General features: G+C 56.9%; 1 protein-coding gene across 1 annotated transcript; it reads right to left on the bottom strand.

The window, feature by feature from the left end:
* Positions 1 to 2908: 2908 nt before the first annotated feature.
* Positions 2909 to 10936, bottom strand: ALDH3A1 (aldehyde dehydrogenase 3 family member A1). The gene is made up of 11 exons (XM_002920861.4): positions 10755 to 10936; positions 8394 to 8560; positions 6698 to 6929; positions 6392 to 6477; positions 5968 to 6176; positions 5645 to 5762; positions 5002 to 5143; positions 4184 to 4350; positions 3749 to 3848; positions 3214 to 3344; positions 2909 to 3111 (listed from the first exon to the last, which is right to left on the bottom strand). The coding sequence occupies exons 2-11, from the start codon at positions 8553 to 8555 to the stop codon at positions 3097 to 3099; spliced, it is 1362 nt and encodes a 453-aa protein (XP_002920907.2). The 5' UTR covers positions 8556 to 8560; positions 10755 to 10936; the 3' UTR covers positions 2909 to 3096.
* Positions 10937 to 11272: the final 336 nt, after the last annotated feature.

The following is an 11272-nucleotide window of genomic DNA, read 5'->3' as shown; positions in this document are numbered from 1 at the left end:
TAGGGAGATAGCGTGACTACGACAAAACAAAAGTCACTGCTCTCGTTTGAATGGGGAGACACAGGCTACAAATAGATGAACAGATCAAGATAAGGACAGATGATAACAAGCGTCCTGGAGGACAAAAAGCAGAGTGAGTGATAAAGAATGGGGAAGGACTTGGGTGGGGGTGAGGCTTGGGCTGAGACAGGTGTGATGAGATGCTCTTGCCATGAGGCTTTGGGTGATGCACGGGTTGGATGGAGAGTTTGAGGTATCAGCTGGGGTCAGAGAGTAAGGTGGGGCCAGATCATACAGCCCCTTGCAGGGCAATATATGGACCTGAGGACTTTTTCTAGGTGCAGCAGGAAGCCACGGGAAGATTTTAAACCAAAGATGGTGCTGGGGGAATAGAATTAAAACCTAAATCTCGCAACCCAGGAAACGTCTCCATGAAGGTGGTGTAGAAAGAAAACAGGTTTATGACTGAGGAGGCATTAAGGCGGAATGTGATGGACACCCCAGGCAGAGACAGAAGGAATCCCACCGCCTTACGCACCCAAGCGGAACATTCCGTCACACATGTTCTCAAGATGAACGATAACTAGATAAGAGGACTCGACAGCACCATTTGTCACATAGAGTTCATCCTAACATCACATGGTACTTGGGGACGCTATCTGGGCAAATTGGCTTCCTCCAGGGGACAAATGTCTGTCTTAGGACAGGAGGTAGGTAGGTAGTGATGCAACTTGGAGCCAAGTCCTGGCCAAGTGCAGCTCCGACCTGAGGCGATAGGGGGCGCTGTTCCCCCGGATGTTCTCCTTTCAAAATGGCGACTCCCAGGTCTTGAGAAGGAGCTCCTGACTTACTAAGCTGGCTAGAGGCTTTTTTAGCTTTTAGAAGCATTTCCACAGGTTTCAGAGAGGCAGAGAAAGAACATACAATGACAAATTTTCAGAAGTCAGTCTTTATTTACTAGGGGAGAAAAATCCATTCCTTTATTTTTGACAGGGGTGAAGGGTCGAAGCCTCTTTTTCTAATTATTTGCTCTTACAGGGGCATGATCTGATTTTGGTTCTAGGAATCTCATCTGGCTGTTCAGGGAAGAATGACCTGGAGTCCTCTGAATCTGACCTGAGTCTTCCGCCTCAAGAGCAGAAGAAAGACCACTCAATGGTATCACTTTCTGTGGTACTTAGCCCAGGGGCGTGATGGTGAAAATACGAAGCAGGACTGATGTGGGTGCCAGCTGGAGGCACCCCCCTGGGGGGCCTTGTTAGCTCTTGGCCCTAGAGGAAAGCAGGGAATCAAACATGCCTCCTGAGTTTTGGCTTGAGAACTCCTCCTGACTATGATGCCATGTTGGCTTAGAGGGAGATCAAGAGTCTGACCTGGGCTGCTAGTGTTAGGTTCCTATTAAGAATCCAAGTTCATGGGTCAGGTAGGCAGTTAAATTAGTGAGTCAAGAGCTCAGGGCCGGAATCAGAGACTTCAACTGGGGAAGAGGGTAGAAGGAGCATGGAGGTGTGGAGTCCCAGGACCCCAGAGGTGAGAGAGCGTTGGAAGGAGGGGTGGTCCGGCAGTGGGGCCAGGGAGGCTGATGGGGTGATGGGATGGTCAGTCAGCCCACTCGCTGGTGTCCCGGCAAGAGGAGTTTCAGCAGAGTGGAGGTGACACCTGGCCGGATCAAGGGGTATGGAAGCAAAGTGCTATCCGAGAGCAGGCGACCTTCTTTCCAGCGTTGCTGAGAAGGACAGGGGAGAAACGAGGCAGTTGACTAGAGGGGCAGGGGGCTTTGAGAGGATTTTGATTTTGTTATTATTCAATTATTGGGGTATTTGCAAAATAAGTAAATGGTGCACGCAGGGAACATCCAAGCAATACATGACGGTTCGTTGTCTACCTGGCCCCCCTCCCCTTCCCCTTAGTAGAGGGAACAAGCCACGAGTACAGGTTAAGGGCTTTTATTTGGGGTTGTATTTGGGTTTGGGGGGAGGGTAAATAAGATCTGAGATACTAGAGACTAGAAAGGATCCAGCACAGAATGGGGGACCAGTGATGGAGAGGAAGGGGAGTAATGACGTGAGTCAAGGTCAGGAGCAGGCAAGGTTGAGAGAGGCAGTGGTCCCAGGCCCATTGGAGGGCTGACCTTGGTTGGGAGCAGGGATACTTGGGCGCAGGGCCAGGTATAGCTGTTGACTGACTCTGCTTTCACCGTGAACACTCCTGTGAGCACCCCCACATTTATCCCGCAGAGCGGCCCAGGCCCAGGCATTACTACCCGCCGCCAGCTTGTAAACCAGGCAGGCTGGCCTGGGCAGGTCCCTCCCCAGCCCACCCCCATTCACCTGCTGGCCAGGCTGGGCAGAGTCTTGGCCCCCACTTCAGTCCATCCTCCCCGGACCCTGTCCTCGCTCCTTGGGCCTCTAAGGCCAGACTCCTGGGCTCAGATGCTGCCTGGCCAAGAGGTGTCAGGCCCTGTGGGTCGTGGGAGGCCGACCTGGTTTCCTGGGCCTCCTGCCCCGGAACTGCCCTCAGAAATCACCAAGGGGGTTCATGTTGCTGACTGCGTGGTCTCACCGAGGGACCCCTGACCTAGGCGTCAAGCCTCATTTGAGAGGAGCACGTTGGCCTGCAGTTTCTGAGCCATTTGCCATCAAGACAGCCTCCTTGGTCCCCTCTTCACTGGATACACTCTGGAAATGGGGCACACTCTCATCGTCTAGAGGCAAGATTAATGTCTCCCGGACACCAGTGCCTCCTGCCTCAAGCCCCCGGGGACCAATGTTGGGACTTTGGGGAGGCCTTCACTGCGAGTCAGGATGAGAACTGGCGGGGGTGGGGGGATGGGACTGGAGAGGACGGGGGAGGGGCTGCAAAGGAAGCACACACACACACACACACACACACACACACTTGTCCGGCTGGTGAACTTTTATTGATCTCTCTATGTCCAGCAAAGGGGCGGTGGGGACTTGGGGAAGGGAAGCCCAGGGCCCAGATAGGAGTGGGGGCATGCACTGATCCACAGAGGAGCAAGACGGGGGCTCCAGGAACAATCCTCCTAGGGCTGGACAGAGGGGAAGGGTGCAGCATGGGGAGGCCAGGTCCACTTCAGTGACGGGTCATCTGTGAAGAGGACACAAGGGGACAGGAAGGCGTGTGTCCTGCGTGGGCCCAGTGGCTCCCAACAGCCTCCTCTCCGGGACAGCCTCTGCCCCTGCCTCTCACCTTGGCCAGGCTCGGGGGGTATCTGGCTTTGAGGGACTCATCATTCAGCAGAGGCCTCACCAGGCAGGAGCGGCGGTGGGAGAAGGTCTCAAAGCTCTTCTTGCCGTGGTAGGATCCCATGCCGCTGTTCCCTGCAAGGGGGAGCCGGCTCAGCCCCGGGTGGCCTGAGACCCCCAGCCCATGCCTGTAACCCTCATGCACCCCTTCTCTGAGCCTCCCAGGGGTGGCCAAGCCCAGGAGCATCCCCCAGGGAGTCCCGAATGGGGACAATGGAGAGTGCTCCGAAGAGTTCGGTTTCAACGCTGCCACCAGAGAGCTGTGTGACCTTCGACCTGTGTCCCCTCTCTCAGGGCCTCCGAGAAGCAGGCCTGGTGTACCAGGGGGCCTCTAGGGTCTTGAGGTCAAATGTGGTTGGTGGATATGCTGGCGGGAGCCAGAGGCCCACATGGGGGAGGTTCGTGAATCCCAAGCCAGGGCTGGGCAGAGGGGGCATCTGTACGGGGCAGGTGGGCAGTGAGCTCAGCCCCAGACTCACCCACACCCCCGTAAGGCAGGGAGTGCACAGAGATGTGGACAATGACGTCATTGGCTGTCACCCCACCGCTCGATGTCTCCGCAATCATCTTCTTAATCACCTGCAACAGCACCCAGCCCCTGCCTCAGTCTCCTTCCTGGGGCACCCCAGGCCCCTCCCCACCCTGTCTGGGTGCATCCCAGAGCCTCAGGGGCCAAGCTGGTGGAACCCCAGTCGGGGTCCCCCACTCTCCCCAGGTGTCAAGCACTTTGTGGGAAACAACTGGTTTCAGAGCTGAGAAAGGGGCTCAGGAAGGTTAAGTGACTTGCCCAAGGTCACACAGCAGTGAGCACTGAAGCTGGGATCTGAACCCGGGTCCATGGACCCCTGGATCCGGCTCATGTGATGCCATGTCGGGAACCCCAGGACCCTGGGGAGAGGGCACCCCAGGCCCACCTTGTCGTTTAGAGAGAACACGTAGAGAGCCAGGGGCTTCTCGCGCTGGCTGATGAACTGGATGGCCTCCTCCAGGCTCCGCACGCACACGATGGGCATCACGGGCCCGAAGATCTCCTCCTGCATCACCTGGGACTGGGGGTCCACGTCTATGAGGATGGTGGGGGCTGAGACAGGAAACAAGCAAGAGTCAGCCGCTGCCGAGGCCCCCACCCGCCTGGCAGCCTCGGCATCTAGCGTCTTCCTTCCGTTCCTGTTCAGGTGAGGTTGCCGAGGCTCAGGCAGGGCACTGACGAGGCCTCCACCTGCCCGGGCTCCTGCCCCGCCGACCACGGGGAGAACCGTGTGTAACCTAGATGCAGGGGGGAAACAGGGTCCACATTGCGAGGGGGCGGGCACTGTGCCCTGCCAGCCACCTGAGCCCCTGCCAAGCTCTTCATTCCCTGCCAAACTGGGGGCAAAGTGGGGTCACCTCTAGTAACCTTCAAGCCTAGGTCCTGGGGGCCCCTCCAACTCGGGTCTTGTTGCTCTTGTGGTCTCGAGGTCTGAATCCCCTGAGGATGCTGCAGGGGTGGGGAGGAGAGGAAGCTGCCATCCAAGCCTCGTGGGTGGAGGGCTTCTGGGCTGGGGCTAGGTGTCGCAGGAGTCAGGCCCAGCCGCTGCCTGCCGACAGCCCCGAGCCCACCGCAGGCCCACTGGGTTGTGCTTGCTCCCCAAGGAGCTGTGCCCACTCGCCACCAACATGTGGGGGACCCTGGCAACCCGGGCAGGGGTGAGGGATTGGGGGGGGTGCTCTTACCAAGGGTGAGCACACTCACCTATGTATCGGGTGGCCGCGTCCCCAGTGCCTCCGTAGGCGACTTTCTGGCCCTCCATCAGGCCCATCACCCTCTGGAAATGCCGGGAGTTAATGATCCTTCCATAGTCACGGGACTTCTTGGCATCCTCCCCATAGAACTCCTGTCGAGAAGAGGACACAGGCTTCAGGTCAGGATGCGGACCTTCGTTATGGCCGTCGGCTGAGAGGTGACCTTGGCCTGGGAGCACGGGGGAGAGCACCACCCAACTGCGGGCTGCCACGACATCTGGGTGCTCCAAACATTCACAGCATATGAATTGCTGCGAGATAGCATTATTTGAAAGAAATATACGCACAGTTGTGTGGACATTGTGATATGATCAAATGTGCGCACTCACAGAAAGGAGATGGGAGGGAACATACCAACAGGTTAGCAGTGATTGTCTTGGGGTGGTGGGTTTCTGGCTGGAGCTTTTTCATTTCATTTTATTTATTTTTTTGCCTTACGCTTTATTCTTTATAAACTTGTTCCAAATTATCTACAGTGAGTGTAGATTACTCTTAGGATCAGAAAAAAAAAAAATGCAGTGTTTTCTAAAGTCTAGACCCACCTCACTGCCTTGCGGTCTCTCCCTCAACTCAGCCCCGGGGCCCACACTCACTTTCAGGGACTTTTTGAGCTTCTCCACAATCTGGTTCTGGATGGAGGGGTCACAGAGGATGTAGTCCGGGGCCACACAGGTCTGGCCGCTGTTCATGAATTTCCCCCAGGCGATGCGTCTGTGAAAATTCCAGATTCGATTGCATTCCGCCGCAAGGCCCGGGAGGCTCCCCCAGACAAGCGTCAGCTCGGGATCCAGGCACACGGGGCTGAGCTCGGGAGGAGAGCTCTCAGGTGGGCAGAAGCTGCCCAGAGTCAGAGCAAGACTGCGGTCGGCGGGAGCTGGAAGTCTCCCCCCAGCATGACAGGTGGCGCGTCCCTCACCTGCAGGCGATGTCCAGATCGCAGTCCTTGTCCACATAGCAGGGGTTCTTGCCCCCCAGCTCCAGCGTCACGGGGGTCAGGTGCTTGGCTGCGGCCATCATGATGACCTTCCCCACGGCGGTGTTCCCAGTGTACAGGATATGGTCACACCTCTCTTTGAGCATCTCTGTGGTCTCGGGAACGCCCCCATTGATCACCGGGTACAGGTCCTTCCACGCAAGGAGAGAGACGAGGCTCAGGAAAGACCACAACCCCTCCTCACCCTGGCCAGCCAGCCACCATCAAATAGCCCCCTTCTGCTGACACCGGGACTCCATTCACCTCCATGGGAGAGGCCAGCTGTCCTTGGCCCAACCCAAGGCTTAGTGTCTTGCTGCAAAAATGCACTGTTCCTCAACCCCCAAAGACCCGGAGAGCACCTCACCCTGTCCAGGTACTGAGGGATGACGGTGGCCAGCAGGTTCGCCATGTTCTCACTCAGCTCCGAGGGCTTGGTGACCACTGCGTTCCCTGCAGAGCACACGGACTCAGAGTCCTGCCCTCCTAGGGACCAAGCTGGAGCCCCATCCATTCTGTGTCCATCAGACCACGTGAAAGATCCATCAGACCACCACCTGACCCCAGGGCTCCATCTTCCCCCAGGCCTGAGCTCCCCGCCATCTCTGGCCACACTCAGCAGGGGTGGGGCAGTGATCCCTGGCGACTCCCTCCTGAAACGGGGCCCACGTACCCGCAGCAATGGCGCCCACCATGGGCTGGATGGTGACAGCGAAGGGGTAGTTCCAGGTGCCGATGATGAAGACCACGCCCAGGGGCTCCGAGTGGATGTAACACTCATCCTGCTGGGTCTGGGGAGTCTTCTCCACGGGCTCGTCCGCAGCCCACTCGGGAATCTTCTTGATCATGTATTCGATCTCTTCCAGGACATAGACCACCTCCTCGTAGTACGCATTCCATTCATTCTGCGGCGGAGACAGGGCTCCGTGTGACCTCACTGGTCGAAGATCGAGGGAGTCCCTGGGGCCTGGCTGTGGTCCTGGCGCACTGTTCCCTAAATTTGGGACCCTGACTGAGCTGCCTACCCTCTCCCAACCTCAGCCTCCTGCTCTGAAAAATGGGAGCGTGATCTGGACCTCGCGGGACTGCTGGGTATAGGACACAGCCCGGTATGTTCAGCTGCCAGGGTGATGGGGGGTGTTCACCAGGGGCTCCCAGGCCAGGGGCCTGGGCCAGAGAAAGCACACAGTGGGGGTGCAAGCTGAGCTGAGGATTTGGCACTGGGGTGGGGAGTGGGCCAGCGAAGGTCCCTTTCTGACTGTCCAGGCAGGTTTGGACATGCCAAGTTCATGGTGCCCGAGGGGACCTCAGACCTGGGCAGTGATTTGAAGGTCATTAATGGGTGAGGAGAACCGAGCGGAAGTGTGTCCAGGAACGCTTACAGATTGAAATGAGACTTGAACCCAGGATAGAGCCCTAAGAAGCCCACCTTGAAGACACAGGTACAGGAAAAAGACTGCTAAAGAGAGGACAAAATCCAGGAGACCCTCAGCAGGGGAGGGAGGGAGTGAGGAGAGGGTTCAAGGGATCCTCCCGGAGTGGGTGGGGAGGAAGGCATTGTGCAGGGGTGAGGAGAAAGGAGGAGAAGGCGGCAGAACACACAACTCTTCCATGAACTTTGGCTGTGAAAGGGCAAAACAGAAGGTGTGAAGTTTTTGTTTTAAAATGAGGAGCCAGAGATTTAAAAATGCAACAGCACAGGGCCCAGCACAGGAGGGGAATGAGATCCAGGTAACCCCTTCTTTGCTCTTCTCCAAGGCAAAACCGAACTGTGGGAGCAGGGCCAGGCGACTTGGGGGCAGCAAGGTGAAGGGTTTGAGAATTGGGAGGTGTCTGATTTTGCTCAGGGTGAGGGATGGATGGGGAGGCAGGGAGGATACCCTGCAGAGTGGGGTGCCCTTTGGGATGCCAAGCTGGGATGTTCTGCTGCTGGTGGTGGGGAAACCAGGTGGCCCTGCACGGGGCTCAGGGCTGCAGCGTGTCCTGTCCGCAGGACATGGCTAAAAACGGTGGCCTGGTGCCCCGGGCTGGGTGGAGAGGGAAGCGAAGCCAGGAGGGAATGACAGGCAGATGGGGGAAAGGAGCTGCCGGCCCCTGCGCTGGGCTGCGGGGGAACCTGGGGCTCGGAATGGGCTGGAAGGAGAGGCCTGAGCGCTCCGTCTCAGCATCTGATGGTTTGAGCTGCACTTTTCCTTCTCCATAAAAGGGTCGGGTCACAGGCCGCGTGCTTTGAGGACTAGGGGCGGTTCTAGGCGAAGAGCTGGGCACAGAGCGCCAGGCGCACAGCAGAAGTCCCAAACGCGAGCAGCGACCCTTCCTGTCGCTGTCCCACGCCTCCGGGGTGTTGGCGGGGGGTGTGGGGGGCGCACCTTGTGGAGGTCAGCGGTCAGCGCGCCCACGATGTCCTTCTCGTGCTCCTTGATCATGCGCCGCAGCGCCTCCAGCTGCTGGATCCGGAACTGCAGCGGGCGGGTCTTGCCCGAGCTGAAGGCGGCTCTGGCCCGCTGCACGACCTCGCTGATTTTGCTCATGGTGCCTGGGGGGAGAGAGCACCTTGGACCTGGGGGCTGCAGGGGTAGCACTCTCATTGCTCCTCCACCGCGTTAATTTTCTAGGAAGAGGAAGATCTCCCCGGGGGCGCTGGAAACATGGCACGTGTTTGCCTTCTCTGCTCCCTAACCCAGATGTCCCTCCGGACCCCCTGGCCCTCTCAATACCCCCTGAGCTGAGCACAAACGGATCTGCAGGAAGGGCCAGGAAGCAATGACACGCGACCCTAATTGCTCACGGTGAGTTCCCGGCAGTGGGCTAGGACAGGCCCTTCCTGGCATCTCCCAAGCCCCCTCCTACCTCTGCCCGCTTGCAAAGGCTAGAGACACCGCCAGGCACACACTCCAAGAGCTCTGCACACCCAGCCAGGCCCCTTTCCGGGTGAGATTGGCCAGCTGGTTAAAGAAGACCCAGCATCAGCCTACCTGCGCCACCTTTCTGGCTCTGCGACTGTTTGCAAAAGCCCGATTGCTTGGAAGCGGGCTTGGTCTTTAAACCAGAAAGCGCCTGTAACACCTGAGAGACACAGAGTGCCAGCCAGCAGAAGTCTCTCAGAGCTTCAGAGCTCCGCACAGAAGTGCAGCGGGGATTCCTGCTACCAGTGCAAGAAACCATACTTGCAAACGGGGATGGCTCGTCTGGGGCCATCTGGCTATCTCTAGCAGAAGCCTTTGCAATGAGTTTCTCTATGACACTGCACGTCCGCATCCAGGAGCTTACAGAAATCACAGCATTCCTGGACATCCATGAATAAGCAAGGTCATCAAGGTTGCTATAACACAGAGATACTGGGAACATCGTAAATGGCCATCAGCAACGGAAACGAAGGACGCAGCACTTAGACAATGGATGATTGTGCAGGATTTAGGAGGGAGGTAGAGCTGGGTGTATCTCAGGCATGAGGCATAAGCACGAGACAGAAGAAAGAAAACAGGTTACAGAACGGCAGGGACACTAGGCATGTGCCTAGAGGTGTGTGTGCACACGCGTGTGTACGTGTGCTCTTGCACACGCGAGAAAAGACCAGGAGGATAACCCCCAACATGGTGATGACAGGTAGGGGTGGAATTAGTCGTGATCTCTGCGTTCATCATCGTCTGTGGTGTTTGACTTCTTTTGCAACGAGCTTGCATTTTTAAAAATGTTTTGTAACTTTTGGAATAGGTAACAGGTGCTCATGGTAAAAAAAGGCTCCCTTCTCCCTTTTCCCTCAGCCATTCCTTACAGTCTCGCCCACAGATAGCCCAGGACTTTCAGACACTGCATAAGTTCTAGTATCAGGAAAAAAAGCCACCATAAGGCTATTTCTACTTTGCAAAAAAAAATTATATATACCGTAGAGACTATATATACATGCTTGTAAATATATGTATATATGGTATATATAATTTTTTTTTTTGCAAAATGGAAATAGCCGTGTGTGTGTGTGTGTGTGTGTGTGTGTGTGTGTGTGTGTGTAATCCTGCTCAAATTCCAGCAAGTGTTTTCTGGTAGCTTCCACTGCCTTCCCTGTCCACGGTGCTGACCCCCACGCCAGGCATTCTGCCCAGAGAGGAGGGTCCCCGCTGGCATCCAGCGCACCCCAGCCGACCACGACCCCAGCCACAGAGCTCTACAACCCCTGTCCTGAGGACAGGACACCCCGCAGCCCACAGGAGGGTCCTGCTTCCCTCCTCAGACTTTGGGGGTCAAACCAGGGCAGCAGGCTCTGGCCATCGGCCACCAAGGCTGGGCGGCCCGGGGTGGAAGAGGCTGGTATGACTCAGGTCCAGCCCTCAGAATTCTGGGGTATCTGGGAAGGAGCCCCCTCTGTGGACAGCATTAATAATGGCATCGCCTCTCAGTACAGAGATTATTGGAGCTGGAGAGCATCTAACTTTGCACCTGGCACCCTAAGGAGAGCTGACGGAATTCTTTTCCCTGGACCAGTCCGCCTCCCCACAGCCCTGCATCCCCCCCCCCCCGTGCCGACTTTGCCCCCAGGTGTCCCCATGGATGACTCCCCCTCAAGCATCCCCTTTGATCCTCACAAAAACTCCATGGCAGTGCCCAGGAAGAAGGAACTGTTAGGAGTCCACTTTACAAATGAGCAAAGTAAGGCCGAAAGAGGCTGGATAGTCCCACCTAGGAAAAAAAAAAGAACGGGGTCTGGGGATGGGAAGGAGGGGTGGGGAGATTACCTTTGACACAGCCTTTCCTTGCAGCTTGAGCTTCTGGAAGGAGCAGCCGAGAGGGGCCACATTTAAGGGCCCTTCTTCCTGCCCACGTGGCCTGGGAGTCTCTGCCCAGGAAGTGTGGGTAACAAGAACAAAACAGTGCTGGAATCTGGGTTCTAGCTAACGGACCCCTACTTCCTGTGAGCCCCGGCTTTGGGGATTAGCCTTGGGTGGTTTATTTTTTTCTCTTCTGAAATGCAAGAATGCGTCTGTGAAGGCTTGGGTGGGGCTCCCATCCAATCTTCAAAAGGAGCCTCTGTGTCTGCCCCGGGGCGAGGGGGCCCTGATTGATTCAGCCTGGCACGTAACTCTCCCAGATTTCCGAACTGCCAGAGGCTGTTTCCCAATGTCCCCGTTACATAAGGTCATCAGAGGGTGTGGCGCGAGTCACGGTGAGCGCGTACGCAGCTCCCCCAGAACGCGTCCCCCTCACCTCTTGGCCACGTGCACGGCGGTCAGGGCCCCACAGAGGGAGGGATCTC

This window comes from Ailuropoda melanoleuca, chromosome 17, assembly GCF_002007445.2.
Source record: "Ailuropoda melanoleuca isolate Jingjing chromosome 17, ASM200744v2, whole genome shotgun sequence".
NCBI lineage: Eukaryota > Metazoa > Chordata > Mammalia > Carnivora > Ursidae > Ailuropoda > Ailuropoda melanoleuca.
This window is presented reverse-complemented; position numbering and strand designations above follow the sequence as displayed.